This window comes from Erpetoichthys calabaricus, chromosome 8, assembly GCF_900747795.2.
Source record: "Erpetoichthys calabaricus chromosome 8, fErpCal1.3, whole genome shotgun sequence".
Classification (NCBI taxonomy): Eukaryota; Metazoa; Chordata; class Cladistia; order Polypteriformes; family Polypteridae; genus Erpetoichthys; species Erpetoichthys calabaricus.
The window spans coordinates 131,928,628-131,954,803 of NC_041401.2; the positions used below are offsets into that span (position 1 = coordinate 131,928,628).

Consider the following 26,176-nt stretch of genomic DNA (forward strand, 5'->3'; position numbering starts at 1 on the left):
ATACACGTTTGTTCAAGATTCTAGAGTTGGGATAATGTTACTGTTTCATTCAATATAAATTGTTCATCTCTTAACTTTGTTACTATATTCAGAGAGTTGACAGTGAAAGTGAGAGTGAAAAAAAATCACAAATGTAACATTTCCATATTGAGCTTGTGGCAAAATATTAAGTATAATAAAGCTAACAAAATATTAACTTTTTCACCATTAATTTCCTTCAGGAACAGAACACAGTGTAAAAAGGCATATTTATTTAAAATAATTTGTTCATCAAGAGGTGACATTCTTCTATATATGTACTTACAATGTTTAATAATGTGTAAATAGGTTGCTTATTTGTTGCTATCACGTGCATATCACCCATTTTCTTCAGTGTTTGCATGCCAAATGTAACTTCTTTAAACAATAAGGCTCCTGGTTACCATTAGCCCAGTTTTTCTGTGATCACTTTGACGTGTGGCATGGATTATTGTTTCAAGAGCTATAACTTCAATTAGTGTAACTTAAATTATAGAGACCTGCTAAAAGACAGTGAACAAATACCATCTGAACATTTCATTTTAAACTTTCATTTGTTGTTGTCTGACACAAGACATTCATGTACTTGGAAAATGCTGACTATAATAGATATTATGCATTATACTGTAATATTTCAATTTGTTTTTTATAAGCTTATTTACACTCACAAGCATATCATGTCAAGATGTAGTTTGGTTAAAATTCATTTGGGAAATAGACAATAAATATGATGATGAATCAAACCTGCCATGCAATATATACAGTACACCTGTATAGCTTGTTTCATTACTGTTTTAGGTGGGTTTCAAGTATGATATTATGTTCAAAAATGTTTTTAGAATGATGTACAATTACAAATGCTCACTGGCATGCATTTAATATATCTTGTTTGTGATTCGATTTGAACTTTCTGTCAGAGTGCATATACTTTATCATTTTTTACCTACTTTTTTTCTTTAAAAGGTGTACAGTAGCTTATACCAGTTTACCTAAATAAGCTTAAGGAGTAGTTAACTTAGTTAAATTATTAGATCTGTGAAATATATTAGTTACTTTTATGTGTGGTTGGTATGGTGATTTAGTGGTAGCATTGCTGTCTCGCAGTAATAAGACCCGGGATCACATCTCTGGTCCTCCCTGTGTGGAGTTTGCATGATCTCTCCATGTCTTTTTGAGTTTCTTTCCTCCGTCCAGTGACATGCAGGTTATATAAATTGGCGACACTGAATTGGCCCTGATGTGTGTTTGGTGTGTAGGTGTGAGTGTTCGCCCTGTGTTGGACTGGTGCCCTGTTCACCTTGTTCCACCTCCCCAAACCCTTATCTGGATTAAGTGGGTTAGGAAATGACATGACTTTTTTGTGTAAGAAAATGCTGTCACATGCATGTGCATAGGGGGAAGCTTAAAGGCTCATATAATGGTAGTTTATCCCCAGAATACAAGAGGGTGCTGTTGTCTAATACCTTGTCTCTTCCTCCCTCTATAGACCGGAAGACTGACAACCTTAACACCCTTGATGTTACTTCCGGTGTCCACCTGCCTGGACCCAGGTCTTTCCTGTCGGAAGTCCATTTCAATGAGAGCTCTGCCATCTTGAGTAGTTTATTTTTGGCATCTGCAATGGTGTTTTACTTTTTTTTCAACGTGTTTATAAACCTGTCTTTTGTTTATATTATATGGGGATTGCCTTCAGGTGCCCCAACTCTTCAAAGTTGCCTTTGTTTTTTCTTAGAATTCTTAAAGTCAATGGGGGTATTAAGTTAGCCATCATTAGCTTAGCAGTCAAGAAGCATTAAGCAGTAGTTTAACGGTCAAAAAGTAGATTTTGATGGATATAATCAATGTTTGTTAATAAGATACTCTTTTTAATTCACATTCATCTCTAAGGTGTATTTAAAAGTATTATTTTCTCTATTCTTTTCAGAATTGTTCTTTGTCTTTCAGCTCAGAGACCATGAATAAGGCTTTCAATCTTGCAGTTGCCATTCTCAGCCGCATCTTGTTTACTGTTCATGGCATTCTAACTGTCTGGCGAGTTGTTGCAGTAAAGAGAAACCCAATTTTCTGGCTCTTGCTGGCTGGAGTAGCACTTCTGATGGTGGAGATGGTAGCCACTCTTAAATTCACCCACAAAGGGGAATGGAAATGGTATTTTTATTTTATTTTTAATGTTTTTATACATGTGTTTATAAAAGTGGTGTAGGTAGGATACATCTCGTTATTATAGAGCACAATGAATGGTATTAATACAGTAAGTAACTGAAGGCATAGGAACATTTTACGCACATTTAAGAGATCTGTTGTTAATTTAGAGTTATGTAAATTTAATTCATTTTCATAAGTGCCTTAATGGTTGCCTTTAAAAAGCAGTTAATTACAGGCTATAATTTGCTTTTCCCAATGACTCAACTTTTTAATTCTTTACTTTGTGTTGCATTATTACTGTATGAACTAAACATCCTTGTTTTTAGTAATAAATGTTTTTTTCCAACTCTCACACAGGTTTTCTCCAATGGTATTTCTCTACCTGAGCACTGTCATCCCATCTATCTGGTTTCTGGAAATCGACATGTTGCAATCAAAACAGCCTGCCAATGCTTCTGGTAGTAATGCCACAGGCTTGTCCAGTGGTTTACCAATCCCAGAGGTATTTTCCATTTAAACATGTCTTGTTACAGAATTTCATACCGTTTTTTGTGAGATTAAATTAATATTGCTGCTCAAAGTGCTCCTCTGACAACTAGAAATAATAAATGTTTGATTGAAAAATCTTCAGGAGCAAATAATACTTCTAAACTGTTACACGAATCTGGGGGTCTTTGACATCAGTTTATGATAATAGTAAACTTAATCTAAATATATACAGTATGCTCACACTTTTATACTATTCAAACTAGTAGATCAGAGCAATAGGGTAAAGACTACTGATAACCTAATGTGATATGATTTACTGGCATGCATGTGGCCCATGCATTTTAATGTACTGTGCAGTATATAAAATACATGTATAATGTAAAAGAATGTTTAATGATAGAGGGAAAAAATGATATATATTTTATGTAGGCTCACCACTTGAAAGAAGATAGGTGAAAGCTGGGTGCAAGTCGAATGACAAGACTTATTTCACTCATGAGTATACAAGGACTTGCTGGTTGCTGCATGGGCAAAGTCCACCTACTTTTTTTTGTTCCAGCCAACCTCCCTGAATTGTCTGCTAGCAAAAGGGAATGTGAACAAATGTGAGAGTGGTGTTAACCAGACCAGGGGCCTCATGTATAACGCCGTGCGTAGAACTCACACTATAACATGGCTTAAGCACAAAAGCGGGATTGTGCGTACGCACAGAAAAATCCAGATGCAGGAATCTGTGCGCACGCATACTTTCACGTTCTTCCACTACATAAATCCCGATCAGCGTGAAAAGTAATGCACGTGCACGCGCCTTCTGTCCCGCCCCAACTCCTCCCAGAATTACGCCTCTTTGAATATGCAAATCAATATAAATAGCCTTCTGTGAAACGACAATGGGAAAAGCACAGGGGAAAATATAAGAATTTCAGCGAATACCAAGTGGAGGCAAAGGAAAAACGTACTATTTGTTGGTTTAAACAGTGGTATAATCAACAAAAGAAAGTTGATCGAGTGACAGAGTGTCGGAAAAACTCGAAAGATCAAATTCACAAAGTCGCACAGTGCCCGAAATAAAAAAGAAATCACATATCAAAGTCGCCGTGAAAAGGCAAGTCGTAGCCCACCGTCTGAGTGTTATATGAAAGCGTATTAGGGTACAAACAAAAAACATAGGCACACAGTGGGAAAAAAGCACGAAATGTCAACTTTAATCTCGAAATTTCCACTTTAATCACGTAGTTTATTTTGCTATTAAAGTAGAACATCATAAACTTCATCTTAAAATCGTTTATTTTACTAGTTTCTCAAGTAGCATGTTAAATGCCTTGTTCTGTGTTTGATCTTCTATGTGCTCTGTGTGTGAATCACTACGTGCTTCCGTTCTTTCTCTTTCTCCGACAGGACACAGAATGCATTACATTCGAGATATTATAGCTCTCTGAATAATTAAAATACTGAGATGTATACGTGATATCATTTTCATGATGATAGGAATCAAAGCATGTTATTAAACACTAGCCAACCCGCGGCGTACCATACGCCGCATAATCAGGCTGGGTTTTTAATGATTTTTAAGCACAGGGAAAAAATTAACATTTGAAAAATCCGGAGGAGAGGGGAAGGACGCCGAAGCCTCACGAAGCATCAACACGTTTGAAGCAATTGTGTCGGAAATCGTATCAAAGCTTCGAAGCATTTAACACTCACCTCTGTAGTGACACTTCCTGGCCATTTTTATTAACGTTACAGAAACTTATGATACACTTCAAAGACGTCTGTTAAAACTCGTATTGCTTTTATTTTTTCGCAGCTACATAGTACGGCTGCTTTGCAGTAAGGAGACGGTGGAAGATTGTGGGTTCGCTTCCTGGTTCCTCCTTGTGTGGATAGCAAATTATCCGCGACAAACAAACTGTTTTACACGCTGCAAACCAACCCGAGGCGTAGTATACGCCGCTTTTTCAATGTTTTTTAAGCAGAGAGTAAAAAATGAACATTTGTAAAATCCGTAACGCTGCTTTCAGTAAGTACAATGTACACGCGTTTAGTTTGTTGGTGACTTTTTGCCAGCTGTCTTTCCTGGTTTGGGCTGTTTTTGCAGTGTTACCGCTTGTGCATATTAAATCTTGAATTCTTTTGAGTAACTAATTAACTAACACACACCCACCCACTCAGCTTGTGTGAAAAAAATGCGCCCGTTCTTTCATCATTTTGTTGCAGCAATATACATTTAGTTTTCACTCAGCGCGGAGGTGCGCATTCATCTCGGATTATTACATCCAGCTAATCTGCTACACGACTGCGTTTGAAAAACCGACTTATCCCCGATGAGTTTCACCGGCATTAATGATTAGGAATCTGGTTGGAACAAAACACTTCAGCCACAGGGGTTCAGCAGGACCGAGTTTGGGAAACACCGCTGAACACTCGTGGCTCTTGCCAACTCACGGCGTATCATACGTCGCATAATTATGTATTGATGGGTGAACACTTTCTGAACGACACAGTTGTCCAAACAGAAATGAAAGTAAAATCGAGACTGGTGCATTCTTTAACTGCATTCTCTGTCTTGTAGCGCAGTGGTAGTGTTGCTGCTTTACAGTAAGGAGACTGTGGAAGATTTTTGGTTCATTTGGGCTGCATGTGCAGTGTTACCGCCTGTGCATATTAAATCTTGAAATCCTTCGAGTAACAAATTAACTAACACCCACCCACACACACACAGCTTGTGTGAAAAAATACTTTCATCATTTTGTTGCAGCCTATCAAAGACTTGCTGCCCCCAACTCAAGGTGGCTCAGAGGTCCATGTGTAGCGTACAACAGATGAACATAAATGAGGCCGTTTTTTCGGAGGCGTCGCGTCCCAGTTAGTGGGCGTGGCTCTGTGAGTTGTCGTCGTGTCCAATGGTCATAGAGTTGGTGGGCAAGGCTCTTTCCTACTTGTCGGCGGCTTAGTGAATCCACGCCTCTTCCTGCGTGCTTTCATGGTTGTCTTGTTTTGGTGTGCGTGCTTTCATGGGTGTCTTCCCCTTTGGCGGCGACTTTGTGAATTATATATATAGATGGGAACACGGTGGCGCAGTGATTGTTCATATCTCACGCAAGAGGCTTGCTGCACCATGTGCGACCTTCGATGAAATAATTTATTACAGAAGTACTGTCTCTTTCAAACGTACTAACCTCCAATTCCTGTCCATACTTTTCTTTCTCCAATCGCCACACAATCAGCTCTGTAATAGACGTTAAGCCATCTGTAAGCTTAGAACGCCGATTCTTCAAAACTTTTAAGGAACATTGAAATATCTTCTTAGTACATGTTTAATATTCTATTCGTTTATCCTTCCAGTGTCGCGTCAGCACCAGCAAGAATACAGCGCAAGGCAGGAGCTATCCTTGAACTAGCTATACGCTGCGGCACCGTGTCCTCACATGTTTAATTATTAACAATACAGATTATTTAAATGAAGTTAAAGTTTTATCTGTATACTATAAGCAACATATTTTGCTGCATTTCATCTTAAAAATGATATTGTCATCATACGCGCTTTATAAAGTAGCGCAGGTTGTGTAATATTATACCTGTAGTGTAAGTTTACAGTGAGGTGATTGTACTTATAAGTACAAACAGTTCTACAAGGAGCACTTGATGGACTGATTGAGTGCGTTTATAGTTCTTGGGATGAAACTGTTTCTGAAACGCGAGGTCCGTACAGGAAAGGCTTTGACTCTTTTTGTCGTGGTTGAGTGTGTACTTGAAACTGTATACCGATAATTCTCTTTAAGATCATCTGCTGCTGTGATTCACACTCAGATACAGTGATATAAATACTCCGAGTGGTGCAGTGAGAGTAATATGGAAAAAGATGATCCGCAGTGGCAACCCTTAACGGGAGCAGCAAAAAGAAGAACAAGATGCAGTGAGCGTAACAACGCTAAAGCAGTTATGGTATTTGGAATACTATGGCTATTCCCTGGCCCATTATATTGCTACAGGTTAATTACAATCAGATGCATTACACTAATAAACAATATGTAGTTAATTTCAGTGTATTTTTAAAGCTGCGTCAGGAATGTGGAGCTAAGAAAGAAAGGATGAGCACACAGGAACAGTAGTTTGACCATTCTGTGGACCATTATATTGTTACAGGTTAATTACAATCAGATGCATTAAATTTATGAACGATATGCGGTTAATTTCAGTGTATTTGATAAAGCTGCCGCTGTGGATGTGGATCTAAGAAAGGGTAATCACACAGGATCAGTAGCACTGCTTTGACGCTGGGTGCCGCCAGTCTGCAAAACCGAGCGGAGAAATTGCGTACGCCAAGGTATGAGTTACCGTGGAAATGTGCGTGGCTTTACGCCAAGTTTAGGTTTTATACATCGCGATTTGAGCGTGGAAAGGTTTGTACGCAACATTTCTGTGCGTACGCACCGTTTATACATGAGGCCCCAGGAGATACAGTCATATGAAAAAGTTTGGGAACCCCTCTTAATTCTTTGGATTTTTGTTTCACATTGGCTGAGCTTTCAAAGTAGCAACTTCCTTTTAATATATGACATGCCTTGTGGAAAAAGTAGTATTTAAGCAGTGACATTAAGTTTATTGGATTAACAGAAAATATGCAATATGCATCATAACAAAATTAGACAGGTGCATAAATTTGGGCACCCCAACAGAGATATTACATCAATACTTAGTTGAGCCTCCTTTTGCAAATATAACAGCCTCTAGACACTGTCCTCCTATAGCCTTTGATGAGTGTCTGGATTCTGGATGGAGGTATTTTTGACCATTCTTCCATACAAAATCTCTCCAGTTCAGTTAATTTTGATGGACAGCATACTTCAAATCATCCCATAGATTTTCGATGATATTCAAGTCAGGAGACTGTGGCAGCCATTCCAGAACATTGTACTTCTCCCTCTGCATGAATGCCTTTGTAGATTTCGAACTGTGTTTTGGGTCACTGTCTTGTTGGAATATCCAACCCCTGCGTAGCTTCAACTTTGTGACTGATGCTTGAACATTATCCTGAAGAATTTGTTGATATCGGGTTGAATTCATCCGACCCTAGACTTTAACAAGGGACCCAGTCCCTGAACTAGCCACACAACCGCACAGCATGATGGAACCTCCACCAAATTTGACAGTAGGTAGCAGGTGCTTTTTTTGGAATGTGATGTTCTTCTTCTGCCATGCAAAGCACTTTTTGTTATGACCAAATAACTCAATTTTTGTCTCACCAGTCCAAAGCACTTTGTTCCAAAATGAATTTGGGTGTCTAAATGAGCATTTGCATACAACAAGCAACTCTGTGGTGTGAGTGCAGAAAGGGCTTCTTTCTCATCACCCTGCCATACAGATGTTCTTTATACAAATAGCGCTGAATTGTAGAACGATGTACAGATACACCATCTGCAGCAAGATGTTCTTGCAGGTCTTTGGAGGTGATCTGTGGGTTGTCTGTAACCATTCTCACAATCCTGCACATATGCCGCTCCTTTATTTATTTTGGCCTGCCAGACCTGGGTTTAACAGCAACTGTGCCTGTGGCCTTCCATTTCCTGATTACATTCCTTGCAGTTGAAACTGACAGTTTAAACCTCTGAGATAGCTTTTTGTAGCCTTCCCCTAAACCATGAGACTGAACAATCTTTGTTTTCAGATCTTTGGAGAGTTGCTTTGAGGATCCCATGCTGTCACTCTTCAGAGGAGAGTCAAAGGGAAGCACAACTTGCAATTGACCACCTTAAATACCTTTTCTCATGATTGGAAACACCTGTCTTTGGCTTAACGAGCTAATCCAACCAATTTTGGTGCTGCAAATAATCAGTATTGAGCAGTTACTAGCATTCAAATCAGCAAAATGATAAGGGGATCCACATTTTTGCACAGCCAATTTTTCACATTTGATTTAATTTCATACAACTAAATGTTGCTTCACTAAAAATCTTTGTTCGGAAAACACCCCAGTACTCAGATGTTTCTAGGAAATGAAAGACATAACACTTATGATTTTTGTTGAAAGTAGAGTAAATTATTATGCAGGCTGAGAGGGGTTTCCAAACTTTTTCATATGACTGTATGTGTGTATTCGAGAAAATGCATGACAGGCAAGACACACAGACGAAGCTATGAAAACTGAAGAGAAAAACTGAAGTGAAATTGAAAAACACTAATTGCTAACTAGAAAATGTGTTATTACCCAAACTGAAACACTAAAATCATAAACAATGTCCAGAAGGAGAATTCTATGAGCCTTGAACCAGAACACTTAAACTAATAAGAGCACAAGACTGAAGTTGTTTGGGGGATAAATCTGTAATTTTGGATGTTATGTTGAATGTTTCATGAGTTTATAAAGCCGATTTGGCATATAGTGCTGAAATTACAAAATGGCGACATGAAAATAAAAAAATAAATAAATAAAAGATAAAATTATATTAGCTTGATATTAAATTATTAACATAAGACATCCATATATTAATATTCCCTTACACATGAAACCTCCAAGATCCCAGAATATGGTAGCAGGAAAAATGTAATTTAAACAGGAAAAATATTTTAACAGGGTGTCCCAATTTGTAACTACAGTAGAATGGACAAAAGACCTTGGTAATGGAGACTGGCTTTTGCGATGCAGAATCTACTGCCACTTTTCTATGCTTTATGCACCAAACAACTATTCAGAATTTTTGGAATATTTGTACACATTGGATATGGTATTCAAAATAGCAGATCTAATGATTTTGCAGTCCTATTGGAAGACTTGAATGCACATATGGGATAACGTGGGGATACTTTAAGAGATGTGATTGGTAGGAATGATCTGCCTGATCTGAATTCTGGAACTGACTTTTTATTGATTTCTTTAGACTTCCTATAATCAACACAATGTTTGAACATAAGGTTGCTCATAAATGTACCTAGTACCAGATTACCTTGGGCCTAAAGTCAATAAACAAATATTTAGTTTTAATCTGTGGCTGTATGTTCTGAACACTTGGGAAAAAGAGGTGCTGAAAAACCCAAATGGCTACTGAGAGTATCCTGATAATGACTAGCAGATGGACTTTTTTAGCATGAGTTAAACTCCCACTTGCAGAACACCTTATTCTTCATCTCAGAAGATGTCAGAAGCATAGAGTCTGAATAGACCCTGTTTAGAACCTCAGTCAGCTGCAAATAGGACCTGCAGACTAGAAAAAAAGTACATTGGTGCCTGTCATAGTGACAGCCAAAAAACATATTGGTCAATGGTAGCAGCAAAGGTTTTCCATATACTGTAAGTTTAGCAAGGAGGTCGCCAGATTTGGCTTTAGAAATACTGGCAAGCAAAAAGGTGACACCTGCAGTATCTAAAGTCCTTTTTGGGTAGGGTTTGGTGAGGTCATAAATAATAAGTTTTAGATAACTTCAAAGTGGTAAACCATTCAAACATTCAGTAAACTAAAAGCATTGCATATATTGACTTGGGAAAGCAGAGAGCACCGTATGTAGTGCTGATGTGTTAACTAACACCCCCCTTTGCTGTTGCACATCCTATTGTGATAGTGAAGCCTATCAAAGTAAAAACTGGTACAAAACATCTTGCAATAAGAACACAAAAAACATGCACTAGTAATAGACTCATAACATCAATATTATCACACGCACAGAGTACAGTGAAATTCTCACTTGCTTGTACTAAACAACATGCAACATGTTGTCATTCTACAGAGCCATGATTAATGAGTGCAGTATTAATACCTTACCTCAAAACCTTTCTCTTCTTCACCTCATATAAATATATACTGTATATATACAAATTTCTGGACACCTGGCCATTTACTCATTTTTAAAACTGCTCAATCCAACTATAAGGGTGGAGTGGTGGCTCTGAGGCTAGGGATCTGTGTTGCCAATAGGAAGGGTGCCACTTAAATTCCAGAAGTGACTCTACTCCTTTGGGCCCTTGAGCAAGGCCCTTAACCTGCAATTACTTGGTCCTTGGTATGACATTAATCTACATCCTGCCCTGCATGCAGGTCTTCCAATTTGCAGGAAAAACTTGTTCCAGTGTGTTGGCTGTGGTGTTTACCGCTGTACTTGACTCCCAATCCAGGTGGTTCGTTGTATGGTGGGTGTGGCAACGCACTATAGGTGTATGCTCCCAACCTCAATCCAACTATGTGTTAGTTAGAAGCCATACAGCTCTTAAAGTAACAGGAGTTCACTGTTCATTCCACCACTTCATTTGCCAAAGTCCTTTATTGTACTGTACAATTCAGACAAAGGGGTAGTAACGAACACTGTGTAGGTATTTTTTTTTTATTAAACAGAAGTTTTTATTGCAAAATGAATGACAAAATAACTGTAATAAATTATGCCATTAATCAAAACTGTAGTAATTAATTAAACTACAGCTGGAAAATAAAAAAACTGGGATTGAATAATATGTAGAAAACAAAATTAATAAGATAATTAAGGTATTTGAACATAAATTAAAATTAGATTAAATTTATACGCATTTGTTCCATAGAAATGAAAAATGAATATAAGAAAAAGGGTAGTGTACTATGTTAAATTAAAAAAAAGAAAGATCACATAGGATAGAAACCTGTCTTAAACTGAATGCAAATATTAGTAGTGGAGCTTCTTGGTGTTTAGTTTATTTGGAAGTTGGCAATTAAAACCAAAGACAAATAAGTGATAAAAATATTGCCTTTACAATTACAAAAGAAAACAGCTTTAACCAAACACAAGCTAATACAGTAAGGCTAAAAGCATATAATAATATAAAAACTATGAATTAATAGTGTCAGAACAATGAGAAACAGAGAGAACAAATTAGAAAATATGAGCATAGTGTAACATTCAGGTGCATTTGAAAGTTGGAGCATTTTACTTTTTATTAGTAACTTCATAGGGTCAGGTATCATGTTTTTCTTTATTAAATATTGTGTTAACAGTGAGTCATATTTAAATATAACAATAATAAGAAAATACAATAAGATATACTAAAAGATTACATTGAATATGCTGGTTTAAGTAGTTGTATACAATATCAAGTAGTTAAAATTTAGCTCAAATAGACTTATCATTGTTTAATGGCTTTTATAAACAGCATATTTCAATTCAAATGATGTAAAAATTACATTGAGTGATGTCCTGTTTTTAGTTGTTGGTTGTAGATGGTCTAACTATAGTCAAGATTTCTTAGACATAACATTTTTCAAAGATGCATCCAAAGAGATAAAATGTACTTAATTCTCAAATTAAAATTATAGGCTGCTTCAGATTATGATAGAGAGGAGGTCTGCTGTTTAACTATTAACTTAGTGGCAGGGAAATACTGAATCATTATAATGTGCAATATTTTAGTATATTGTACTGTAAATACTAAGTTCCATATTACATTTGTTTAGTCTATGCTTACAGACAGTTACATAATTGTTTTCCTCTTACATTTATTTCTTTTATTAACGTACCACAGACAGCAGCAGAAGGAAGCTTGTGCACTTGTGCGCGCCTCCAAATGCATTGGACTAACTTGTATTGGGGATCTGTTTTGCTGTCAGAAGTGGCTGTCTGACAAATAAAAGAGAAAAATACACAAAATATACAAGTTGAAGTGACCTCACTCCAGGAAAATTTTGAACTGAATACTAATCTAATTAAGTCGCACAAAATATTTTCTGAGAATAGAAGAGAGAAGTTTACAAATTAACCTGTGCTTATAAAAAGATGATGAAACTTAAAAAAATCTGTACAGCATGTTCAAAGAAAATTGAACTTTCCTGAATAACCCTGGACAGACCACCAGTCTATCACTGAGCTTACACATGCATTGAAGAATAAGTGTGCCAAATTTCAACAAAATAGGTCCACTGAATTGTTTCATACAGACAAACAGACCTGTCAATCACAGTAGGTGCCTTTCTCATTATATGCAAACCCACCATAAAAAAAAACAAAAAAAACTTCAGCACTACCTTTTTTACATATTTACTTATGTATTCATTCTTAAATGCATGCATTGCACTGGGCACAAAGCTGGGGAAACAACCGTGGACAGACCAACAGTCCATCACAGGGCTTTCAGCAACACTTACACTGGGACCAATTTAGGGCTGCCAATTAGCCTACATTTTATTTATATAGCACCTTTCCCATGCTCAAGGTGCTTAAAACGCAAAGACTAAATAAGACTACCAAGTACCCAGGCGAAATCCCACATGTAGACTCCACAAAGCCGTAGACCAGACTCGGAATTTGAACCCTATGATGCAATACCACTGACCACTCAGTACTTAATTTAATAAGATTCACCTGTTAATGAAACAAAAAAACATGGTCAGTTCCCCACGTCTCTACTAATTTAAATGGCTTAAGAGGCCAAGCAAGAACATAATTATCATGGCCAGAAGCAATCCAAAATTACAAAAGAAAAGGGACATGGTTAAAAGCATTTTAGTTTAAAAATAATGGTTGCATTTAAGAGTATTATACTTTAGAAAAGATGTGAGAAGAAGAGAGGTTATGATTTACAGTCTCTTTCTTCTGGAGTAGGCTGTGGCTTGCACTATTATGGGCAAAGCAGGGAGTAGGTTTCATTACACAAAAAAAAATTGGTTTTACTGGAATAATAGGTTTTTCCTTATTTTAAATGTTGTGGTGATGCAGCATTTCTCACAATTTCTGGCCAATCATCACTAAACTTGGACTCCCTGTGTTATATTTTTTTATTTCAACATATCCTTAATTTTGCAACCACAAAGTACTTTATTTTAACTGCACATCAGAGCTAAAGTAGTTTCAGTTCCATTAAGTTCCATTCATCTTCCTAACCTTCTTATCCAGGGCAGGGTCACAGTACAGATGGAACCTTTCAGTGCAAGCAATGGGCACACGCAGAGACAATCTCTGGGTACAAATCCATTACAGGGTGAACCAACACACACAACCACACATAAGAGCCAACTTAGCATCGTCAAGTTTCATGTGTTTATGTCAACCAATTTCTTAATAAGAAGTCAGTCAGTCAGTCATTTTCTAACCTGCTTAGTCCTGAAAAGGGTCACAGGAGGTTCTGGAGCCAGTATAGTGCGCAAGGCAGGAACAAACCCTGGACAGGGCAAGCCTTCTTTAATTAGATGGTGAGCCACAGCCTAGGGCAGATGTCTGCATTTGACACGACAGCATCTGGGATTGAGGCCTCATGTTAGGGATGTGTTATAGTCCCCCTAGTGCAAGCAATAGTTTCAATTAGCATCTTTGAAATAACATTAAAAAGAAAACTTTAAAGTCATTATCTTATTATAGTCATATCCAATTACCGAAATATTAATGGGGCTAGCCTGACAAATAGTGAAGCACAAGTGTTTGGATGTCCCAATTACTGATTTTTAATGCAGTATGTTAAATTACCAATATAGGGGGAACCTGTTCAGATTTAGCATTGTGTAATAATCAGGGGGTAGTGGTGATGGAATCATTAGGTTCAAGTGACAATAATATAATAAATGTAACCATGTTTTGGCAGAGTAATACTCAAAAACTAAAACAGTTAAATTAATTTTAGTAGGGCAAATTTTAAGCAGATGCAGCAAAGCCTAAAGAAAACGAAATTGGGATACGCTTTAAAGTGTAGAGACAGATGAGGAATTGTGGAAAATTTTAAAAATGTTTTACGAGTGTATCCCAAAATCTAGAAGCAGTAAGAAATTAAAGAGAAGTCTGTGTGGATAAATAATGAGTTATAAAAGAAACCACATAAAATAGCTGTATAAGGCACATAAGACTTACACTATGCTGATATTTTCTGCCAAAAGTCAGTGTTCAAGTGCAATACATTTTGTAAGTGCAAGTTAAATTCTGAGTGCAGTTTGTAAGTGCGAGTTAAATTATGAGCATAATTGATGCACTTGGAAAGTCTTTTGTGGTCACGTGATTTTTGGCAGTGACCTTGTGCATGTTAATGTTAACAGTGACCTTGTTAATGCAGAAAGATCTTGTGCAGGCACCCCATCATTTTATAAGTGCAAGTTACATTTTGAACATGTGCAATTAATTTTGCAAGCGCATGCAGCACCATTTGCATGCACCTGTGACAACTTTTGCAAAGTTTTTGGTCGCATGATTTTTGGTAGTATTGTTGTGCAACATCACTTCCATAATTATTTGAGAGCAAAAACAAGGAGACAAGTTCTGAAGAGGGTGGTGAAGACAGCACAGAATATGATCAGTGGCCAGCTTCCTTCTGTTTACAACATGCATACACTTACCTCTTTAGAAAGGCAGACAGGATAATAAAGGCCTTGGCAAACCTACACACCAGACTCTTTTCTCACTCCTCCTTGTGGACCATTTATATTCACAGATCATAAGACTAAGGAAAATTCAATTATTATAACAAATATAAGAAGTACTGTAATATAATAAACACTGTGGATACTCCCTCTTTCTCTCTCTTTCTCACTCAATATATATATGAATGTAATTACTCCAGACCTACAGGCTGTCAAATAAACGAACTACATGCCGTGGCGCAGTGTAAAGGGACTTCGTCGCTGACGTCCAAGGTTCGATTCCCCAAGAGGGGAGCAGTAGAGTGCATACGCCTGATGAGTCCAAATGAGGGTGAAACACGTGTCGCGTACTCTTTGCTTTATTTGACAGTAAACTATACTATATATATGTTTGCGTGTGTGTGTTTTGTAAAACATATCCTATGCATGCACTGGGAAACATCAGTGATGTAACCTGGGTCATAGGGTGTCTTTCAACATCTTCTCCCAGGTGACCTGGCCACGGTCAGTCAGACCCCAACTTGTGCCCCATCAGCAACTGACCAGGGATCTGCCCTCTTAATCCAGAGCCACCTGGTGGCTCCCTATGCAGCTTCAATAGCCAATCTAATGGCCTTCCTCTTCACTTCCCCTAATACACACAGCAGCATCAGTGAACATCCTGCAAATCCCTGACAATCCACCTTAATGGGCTTGAAGCGTGTTTGCCAGCCTTTCCTATGACATTGTTCCACAAGCTCCTAGTACTTTGCACGCTTCTGCTTCTCAGAGGACTGTGAGCTCCACCATGACCACTCACTTGGTGGCCTCTGAAAAGTTGATCATATAGTGATGGAGAGCAGGGATGGATGGCCTTTACTGACTAGCGTGGTTAGTCCTTAATTTCTCAGCTGGAAGGCCACCATTGATGGATAACACAGCAGAGATTGTTTTTTTTTCATTTCTCATTTGGGAAGCCATTATATCATAAGGACAGGGGATATTGCCTCCCAGGGGTCAGGTATTCCCTCAGTGCATTGGGTGGCAATATTCCTCTAATACAGCTCCTGTTTGGACACATTTATAGTTATGTGGAAGGTGTAACTGTAGTGGAAAGCCCTGTTGTGGTCCTTGGGATCTGCTAGAGGGAGCTGTTGGGAGAAAATTTCTCTTTCAGGTGGAGGTTTATGCCAGACATGCAAGTTCTTCCTGGCAGCAGTACTGATGTGCCAGAAGTACTCCTGGGTCCAGGTTAAGATCGACTTATATGGCACACACATATATATACTTTATGTGTCTTTGTTGATATTGTGTTATTGTCACTGTTCAGATGAGACATTCAGTTCAGATTATCATTACACTGTGTACACCAAGTTGTATATATACATAACAACATATTTAACTTGAACTTCAACTAAGATGTTTCCATGTGAGAGAAGTTAAACTACAGCAATGAAGTGATGAATTTCTTCAAAAACATTGTTCAAATTGCCTTACTGTTTAGATTTTCTTCTGTTCATTCATGGGCCCTAATCTGTACTTGCACAAAATTCTTAATACCATTACACTGTCACCACCAGACTGTACTGTTGACACTAAACATGACGGTTCCTTGAAATAATGTCACTTGCACCAAATTCTTTTAATTCTTCTAGCATCGATGCAAAAAGAATCAGGATTTCTCCAAAAAATTAATTTCTTTGCACAGGATCACATATCCCTCATGGTGTTTTGTTCTTCACATTGTTCTTAGTAAACCCTTTGAACAATTGTGAAGGAAACACACATAATAACAGCTGTTTAGGAGACAGAACAGCCAGCATACCTAGCGTCAACAATCATGCCATGTTTAAAAGCATCAAGGTCAAGAGTTTTGCCAATGCCGACGCTCAAATGAATAGCACCATGAGCATGTTATCCATCCATCCATCCATTTTCCAACCTGCTATATCCTAACTACAGGGTCACGGGGGTCTGCTGGAGCCAATCCCAGCCAACACAGGGCGCAAGGCAGGGAACCAATCCCAGGCAGGGTGCCAACCCACCGCAGATGAGCATGTTATGCATGGGATATTAAACTGGATACTTTGTGCGAAGATGGGGCTGTACTTTTAAAATAAAAATTTCTATAACTTAATTTGTATCCTTTAAATTAGAAAATTAGCATAGATTTGTTTGCTTAAAAAGAGTATACCATAAAAGTGGAGTGGAAAATTATGTATGAAATTAATATTTTATATTGGCATAATATATATTTTTTATTACTGTGTTACTATATGTGTATGTTATTTAAGCTATATTATAATTAAGGGCTACATGGTAACACAGTTTTAGTGGTGCTGCCTCACAATAACGAGACCAGGGTTCATGTCCTCCCTGCTTGGAGTTTGCATGTTCTCGCCAAGTTAGTGTGGATTTCCTCCATTGCACTGGTTTCCACTCACAGACCAAAGAAATGCAGGTGAACTAGTGTTGGTAAATTGGCTCTACAAGTTTTGTTTGTGTGTGTGTTTGCCCTGAAATTGACTGACGCCCCATTACCTTGTGTCCGGTGCCTAGAATATCGTCCAACTGCCTTGTGACCCTCCCCTAGATAATCGTGTCAGGAAAATGGATGGATAGATTAGAACATTAGAATAACCTAAACAAAAACAGGCCATTCAGCTCAGCAAAGATTGCCACTACTATCCACTTAATTCTTCTAAAAAAAATCAAGTCTAGTTTTAAAAGTCCCTAAAGTTCTACTGTCTACCACACTACTTGGTGGTTTATTCTAAATGTCTATGATTCATGTGTAAAGAAAAACATAATGTATATGCAAAATTTACTGTTAAGTTTTCAATAGTGTCCCTGTGTTTTGGATGAACTCATTTTAAAATAACAGTCTCGATCCACTGTATTAAATCCCTTCATAATTTTAAACACTTAAATCATGCTTCCTCTTAATCTGCTTTTGTTTAAAGTGAAAAGGCTCAACTCTTTTAATCTTTCTTTTTAATTCATTCCCTGGGCAGTCCTGGGAATGAACAACCTAGTTGCTCTACTATGGATTTTTTCTAGCGCAGCTATATCCTTTTTGTAGCCTGGAGACGAAAACTGTAAGCAGCACTCCAGATGAGGCCTCACCAGTGCATTATAAAACTTAAGGATAACCTCTCTGGACGTGTACTCTGCACATTATGTTATTTAAATTAACATTCTATTATCCTTCTTAACGGCTTCAGGACACTGTCTGGCAGTGTAAAGTCCACTACAACTCATAAATCCTTCTTATAAGGTGCACTTTCTATTTTCAAACTTCCCACTGTGTATTGAAACTTAACATTTTTACTTTCAACATGTAATACTTTTTATTTTCTGGTATTAAATTTCATCTGCCACAAATCTGCCCAAGTCTGTATGGTATCCAAGTCCTTCTATAATGATATAACAGATTCCAAATTATCTGTTAATCCACCTATCTTGGTATCATCTGCAAACTTAACCAGGCTGTTACTTATATTCCTATCTAAGTCATTTATATATTTTAAAAATAGCAGAGTCCCTAGCACTGACCCCTGTGGAACACCACTCTTAACATCAGCCAATTCTGGTAAGGTTCTAAGGTGCACCCACATACAAATATCACCATGAACTCTCACTTCTTTTACTTTGATGCCCAGCCTCTCATGGGGCACCTTATTAAGTGCTTTAATGCTTTCTGAAAATACAGATAAATAATAATGCATCAAGGATTTATATATGTACTCGCTAACCTCCTTAAGAACTCGAGGGTAACTGTCTGGTCTTGGAGATTTATTTGATTTCAGCCTATTTAATCTATGCAGTACTGCTCCCTCTGCAATTTCCAAATTACTCAGTGCCTCCTTATTAGTATGTCTCTTTTACCGCTGGGAGGTTATCTGCTTCCTCACATGTGAAGACCTCAGAAATTTGTGAGTTTAGAGGATTTGGCAATTCACTGTCTGCATTTTTAATTCCCCAATACTATTCCTGATACTCTTCTTCCTTGACTATTCTTTTACTACTAAAATACTGATATAATCTATTTGGGTCATCTTTCACCTTATCTGCTATATTGCTGTCTAACTGACTTTCACCCTTCCTAATATTCTTCTTAATGGTTGCCCTCATGTTCTTACACACCTATACGATTCACTTTGGAGTTATTGGTCTTATATGCTGTATACAGTTGGTTTTTTGTTCTCCTTTGCAGCTTCTTTTTTAACACTTTATTAACCCACTGGGGAGTTTTTTTTTTTTTTAATTTCCTACTAATTCCAAATGAAGGTATGTACCTGTCCTGCATTACATGTAAAACATTTTTAAACCTGTTCCACTGCTCTTCAACTGTCTCCACATTTAAAAGCTTATCCCAGTCTCTTATCCTTATATTTTGCCACATCTGCTCAAAATTTGCCCTATCAAAGTTAAGATTAACAATTATAGTCTTTGCATTTGCACTCTTCCAAAACACTGAGAATTGTATTATGTCCACTTGACCTTAGTGCTTCTATCACCTCTACACCCTCAATTCTACACTGATTATTTCAAAATACTAAATCCAGATAGGCTTACCCTTTGTGTTCTTTAACATACTGTGTTAAAGAACAGTCACTGATTACTTATAAAAACTCCTGCTCTTGTGCCCCGCTATTTGTAAGGTTATCACCATTAATATTCAGGTAGTTAAAGTTCCCCATGACTATAAACCCCCCCTGTAAATCTGCCTTTTAATTATTATTAACAAGATGTGCATTGAAATTACTGTATGCATTGGTTGGTCTATAACACACTCCTTGAATAAGACCTCTTTCCCTAATGCTTTCCTGACTAAGCCACATGTCCTCACTAAGACGGGGCTAATTGTCCAACTGAAGAGGACTTGTGTTTAAATTCCGTTTGACATAAACAGCAACCCCACCTCTTTTTCTGTTCTGTCTATCCATCCTAAAAATCATGTATCCCTCTATGTTACACTCACCCCCATCTTTGTTATTTAGCCAGGTTTCTGTTATTGCTATAATTTCATAATTCTGCTCTGCTGAATACAACTCCAGTTCACTCGTTTTATTTTTGATACTTCTAGCATTAAGGCTACCTATTTTTAATGTGTAAGAATTTACATTATTTAGCATTTTTATTTTTATACTACTATTTGTTCGTTCATGTACATTTCTAAACCTGGTCTGGCCTAAACCCTCTGCCACCCCCAATCCCTAGTTTAAACAATCCTTGACTAACCTACTCATATGCCTTCCCAACACATTGGTGCCCCTCCAGTTCAAATATATCCTGTCAGAGCGGAACAGATCCCATTTGTTCCAAAAGGAGTCCACTAAACCTATAGCCTTCTAGCCTACACTAAGATTTCAGCCAAGTGTTAAGCCTGCTATCCTCCTCAGTCTTACCTGGACTGGTGCATGGCACAGGCAGAACTTCGTGGAAGGCTACTTTGTCAATTCTGCTCCTCAGCCTGGCATCTAACCCTTTAAATATGAATCACAGAACTGACAAATTACCCTTATGTATGTCATTTGTTCCAATATGGACCCCCGCTCTGGCCAAGAGCCTATCCATTCTTCCAGGGAGGTCTCCCACCTGTGCACCTGGAAGACAACACATTGTGAAAGTCTCACTGTCTCTGGAGCAAACCTCTGCTTCAATACCCCTTACGAATGAGACCCCAAATATTACTACCTCTCTCTTTCTGGGAACTGTTTTTGATGTGGCTTGTTGTAGCTCCTCATGGCTGCCAACCACCTCAGAATCTGAAAATTGTTGACACTTCCAATTCTGTGTTTGATGCCCCTGAACAGTGTGCACCCTTTACCTTGTGCCTTGTGACAGAGATCCACTTATCTCTATCTGTCTGGTCTGGAATCTCCTCCCGCGCCACCTTAGGAGTGTACACTAGCTCCCTAAAGGACACCTGGGCCAGGTTTGCCAATTCTTTACTATAACGCAGTCCCACCAACTCCTGATTACATTGATAGCCTGCTCAGTAAAGACCTCCATTACTGTGTAAACAGGTAATTAACAGTTACTGTATCTGTGTTGGGGACCTAGTGTTACTGACACTTGCTACTGCTTGCTTAACTTTCATTAACCAATGCTTGAATTGTGGAGGTTATATAAATGATTGAGTGCAGTGATGTAACAGTTTGCACATGATGCTTCATTGATCAAGATCAATGCTACTGGAAACAAAAAAATCTATAATACAAACAATTAGTAGTAGTTAACACTAGAAAGGAGAAATTAAACATTACGAGTCAGTATAACCAGCGTGCTAATGTAAAACATGATGTCAATGAAGCTGCTGGATGGTGTAATTTTGACCCTTTCATTTGGAGCAGTTACATTATCAAGGAGGAATTTGGTTCTCCTGTAGCTGTTCTCTCTTTTACCTTTTAATACAGATATTGTGAATACTGATTAGTATATGATAAGCAGTCAGTGTGCTTAAAAAGGTGGATTTTTAAGTGTAAATGTGTAAAATAAAATGTTTTAAAAAGGTTATTTAACTTGACAGACCTGTCATTGAGTTGATATGTTCAATCCATTTATTTGAATGTAACATTGTAGGGAGACAGGTCCTTTCGCAGCATTGGCACAAGGCAGGATACAACCCTCGATGGCATGCCAAGTCAATGGCAGGGCAAATTAACACACACACCAATATTTAATGAAATAGGAAGAAATTATGAATTGGTCAGTCTAACCAGTTATGTAAAACGGGCAATCCAAAGTAAAAGCCTATACCCAGTATACAGATGCTTCTGAACCGAATATAAAAGTATTTAGATGTTATAATGAGAAGACGTTTGATTGTTTTGGTTTGACAGTATATGCACAACATTTAGTACACACAACAATAAAATGCAACAATCATATTCCATTTTCAAAAACTAAATGGGCATTCCACCCATGGTGACTTCTTTGCTTGCTGCAAAAACAGGCACCTCCTGCACGTTTTTAAAAAATCTTTTACGTGTACAATAATTCTTTATTTTGCTTGACAATTTTCAATTTAATGCTGTTTGCTGAAGTAGACCATAGAATTAATTACTGAGTGCAACACTATCAGCAAATTGGTGTAAAAAAGCCACATTTTTAGTAAGTTCTGAGTCATGGAGCAAACTATGCACATTCCTGTTTGGAGGTGGGGAAGGAGGTGTACCTCAAGATTGGCTGGTTAGCACTGACTATTCTTTCATTAACTAAATGAAAAAAGTCTGGCCCTTGTCTCACTGCTTTCACTCTCATATCATTTTGGCAGTGATACCATGTAAAAATCACATGACCAAAAACTTGAATGAGAAGGCTGTTCATTAGGCAGTTGTAATCTCGCAGGTGTTATTAGAAAATAATGTACAAAGTAAAACAAATGGTGAAGTGGACGATCTTCCTTCACAAAAATATTTTTAATTTTATGTAAATAATTTAATCAATTTAAAATTAAAAAATTGTAATTTGCCCAACTACAAAGCTTCAGAAAAAATGGTCAGAGATAACAATTCCAGCTTGGGCATTTCTTCCATCTTTCACAGGTATTTATACAGAGCTGACTATTCCTTTTTCTGACCAATCAAGTTGTGCCCAGTTTTTTTGCAGTGTATTCACACAACTGGGAAGTGACTCACAGGGAAGTGATGCTCACTTCATGGAATAGTGAATATGCACATTTGTTTGTAGTGTATCCAAGTTCATCCACACATAATAAAAATAAGCAAAGAGAAATTGCCTAATTGATAACTCAATGTTTTCACACAGTTTTCTTAGGAAACAAATTGTATTAACTCTGTTCTAAAATATAGGCTGTACATTATAATACCTAATTTATTTATTTTTTTATTGCAGGACCTGATTCACCTGAATCCAGACAGCTGGACAGCAGGCTTAGAGCAGACAATGCTTATTATATTAGTTGTGGGGCGCTGGCTAATGCCAAAAGGAGATATGTCCAGAGACCAGCTCTCCCAGCTACTATTGGTCTATGTTGGACTTGGTGCTGACATTCTGGACATCTTTGACACCTTCAAAGAGCCCGCGGTTGAGACAAACTACAACATTGTAATCATCGGGCTTACCTTATTCACCTGGGCGATCATTCAGTTTACTTTGGTCCTGACACAAACAACACCTTTTCATACAGATATTAAGACTAAGTCTGATGAAAGTGTAGTAGCACATGCACGTAAAGTAGCAGGGAGCTGCTGTTTATCATGCTGTTCCAGTGAAATCTGGAGCTTGTTGGTGACTGTAGGGATGCAAGATGGGCCCTTTCTCATCTATAGACTATACCTGATGATCCATGAAAATGTCCTTAATCAGCTGATGATCTTCTTTACATGTAAGAATATTCTCACTGTAATGATTGAGATTTACAGGATTGCTGCGATTCACAGTGAAGCAAATAAGAAAGAACCTGACACACTTAACGCCAGTGTGACAACAGAAACAGGTGAGCATGCAAAATACTCTAAGGAAACAGAATAGAAAGGAAGCCTTTATGGAAACCAATATCATCTATTTTAAATACCTCATCATAAACTTACTAAACAATAATCTGAAAACTACACTGTTGACCAAGGGCCTTGGAAGTAAATCTCCCCATCTTGACCTTATGCAAAAATATTTACACAAGAATGAATACATTTTTTACTTAATCTAATTTTAGGTTTCTGACAAATGTATCATGTAAAAATGATAGAAATGCAATCAAGTGGACTTTACTGGAATAAATGTTTATTTTAAAGCTGTTTTATACAATCATCTCTTCAGTGGTTTTTATGGTAACTTTGAATGAGAAATCTTTATGATGACTAATTTCAGTGTTTTATTGCAGCACTTAACAACATTGTTTAAAAATCTTACCATATATGATTTCCTAAAACTCATTCTATTTGAATTTCCAACTGACACTATACAATTCAAAAGCACCATTTTACTTGACAGTCCAGAAATGAGGAACACATAGGCTTTTTTTATCCTACAACCTAAGTAATAAGAAAGAGGGGAAAGGTCATCAATGTCTGTAGCACTATAAAATTTAGAATCTTTTGACATTATAAGCAAATAACAAAAAAAATTAACAAAACATAAGAAAGCTGGTTCACGTGGCTATTGATGTCAGCTATTTTAAATCAATCATATTTTGGACATTTGAGTGGAACTTTACACCTTACATGTAAGATAGATAGATAGATAGATAGATAGATAGATAGATAGATAGATAGATAGATAGATAGATAGATAGATGTGTTTTAAAGCACATTGTAACCAGCAGGGGGCACCACTGAGCCCCAAACCCAAGACCCAATAATGTCCCACAAAGTCATAGGTTCAAATAATGGAATCTATACATATTAATAAAAGGCAAAGCCCTCACTGACTCACTGACTGACTGACTGACTGACTGACTGACTCACTCATCACTAATTCTCGATCTTCCCGTGTAGGTGGAAGGCTGAAATTTGGCAGGCTCATTCCTTACAGCTTACTTACAAAAGTTAGGCAGGTTTCATTTCGAAATTCTACGCGTAATGGTCATAACTGGAACCTGTTTTTTGTCCATATACTCTAATGGAGGAGGCGGAGTCACGTATCGCATCATCACGCCTCCTACGTAATCACGTGAACTAAAAACAAGGAAGAGATTTACAGCACGAGTCAAACGCGGGAACGAAGGTAAATGACGTTAATTTTTGAGTGTCTTTTAATACTGTGTAAGCATACATATTAACACATGTGCAATTAAACGTGTGCATTTACAGGGTAATTTCTCAGGCTTAAAAGCTCGCCTTTTATCAAACGCGGGAAAAAAGGTAAATGATGTTGTTCAGTGTCTTTTAATACTGTGTAAGCATACATATTAACACATGTGCAATTAAACGTGTGCATTTACGGGGTGATTTCTCAGGCTTAAAAGCTCGCCTTTTATTAAAAAGGTAAATGCAAACTGTTTTCATTCTGAAGGGCACAAACCACGTTAGATTTCAGACGTTAAACGCGCAAAAATGTCGGTACACCAGATAAATAAGAGCAACATATTATCAGTTGTATTGTATGCTTACAATACATATAGAAATGTGTTAATCGTTAACTAATATTATGGGATGGTGTTTTTCGACTCGCGCCTTGATTTAAACGATTGCATTTCTTGGTGGGTTTGCGTAGCTTATTGTCAATATCTTTACAGCTCTTTTTAAGACTTAATTTAAAAAGGTTTTCTTTTCTTCTTAATTAAAATTTAAAAGCAATACTTCACCGCTGCGAAGCCCCTCTAGCGCTGACGTCCAAGGTTCGATTACCGTAAGCGAGTGCAGTGAGTGTGTACGCCTGATGAGCCAAGAATAAGGGGGAAAGACGTGTCGCGTACTCTTTGCATTATTTGACAGTAAACTATTTTCAACCATTCTATGATCTGCTTCTCACAACTGAAGGCACCGTGGCTGATGTTACCTCACTTGCTGGCCAACCATAAGCGTTACCTGGTAGGTAACCAGCCACTCACTTCACTCCCTTACGGGAATCGAACCTCGGACGTCAGTGCTACAGGTGCAGCCCCTAAAATTGCGCCATGACGTGTGGTTCGTTTATTTGACAACATGTAGATCGGGGTAATTACATTCACGGCATTCGTAGTCTGATTCACAATCTGATTGTATGGGTGGTTACCTACCAGGTAATGCTTATAGTTGGCCAGCAAGTCAGGTCGAAGTGATCACTCGAGTGAAGGCAGCTTCACAAAAAAACAGATCCTTAACAAGCTGTTATTAGTATATTTTCCCTCAATTTAAAAAGGTTTTCTTTTCTTCTTAATAAAAATTTAAAAGCGGTACTTCGCCGGTGCGAAGCACGTGGATTTGACCGACTGACACATACAGACATATTCATGAGTGCAGGTACTTCGGAAAGAAAGCACCGTGTAAACCTAAAGTTTAAATTAAGTTCATAGACCTACAAAAGGTTGCCATTCATTTGAGGCGAGATTGCTTTTCTTCTGTACAACTATACGTTGCATTCTCAAGAGTGTGCTTGCACGGCTTCGGATATAGATATATATATATATGTATGTATGTCTGTATATAAATATGTAAGCTTGTAAGGACTGCCTTACTTCTCTTTAAGAAAGGAAGATGTAATGATACTTGATTTAAACGATTCCATGTCTTCCTGGGTTTGCTTAGCTTATTGTCAATATCTTTACACCTTTTTGTAAGACTTATTGACTGAAACGGGCTTTC

General features: G+C 37.6%; 1 protein-coding gene across 1 annotated transcript; it reads left to right on the forward strand.

The window, feature by feature from the left end:
* The first annotated feature begins 1,950 nt into the window (after nt 1-1,950).
* On the forward strand, nt 1,951-24,037 carry LOC114656606 (transmembrane protein 26-like). The gene is made up of 3 exons (XM_028808245.2): nt 1,951-2,166; nt 2,521-2,665; nt 22,788-24,037. The coding sequence occupies exons 1-3, from the start codon at nt 1,973-1,975 to the stop codon at nt 23,424-23,426; spliced, it is 978 nt and encodes a 325-aa protein (XP_028664078.1). The 5' UTR covers nt 1,951-1,972; the 3' UTR covers nt 23,427-24,037.
* The last annotated feature ends 2,139 nt before the right edge of the window (nt 24,038-26,176 follow it).

What these genes read in the sequence shown, in the direction of transcription:
- LOC114656606 (XM_028808245.2), top strand. Translation starts at nt 1,973, where the DNA reads ATGAATAAGGCTTTCAATCTTGCAGTTGCCATTCTCAGCCGCATCTTG. An exon ending in CACAAAGGGGAATGGAAATG is followed by an intron (nt 2,167 to 2,520) that starts GTATTTTTATTT and finishes ACTCTCACACAG; the next exon opens with GTTTTCTCCAATGGTATTTC. An exon ending in GTGGTTTACCAATCCCAGAG is followed by an intron (nt 2,666 to 22,787) that starts GTATTTTCCATT and finishes TTTTTATTGCAG; the next exon opens with GACCTGATTCACCTGAATCC.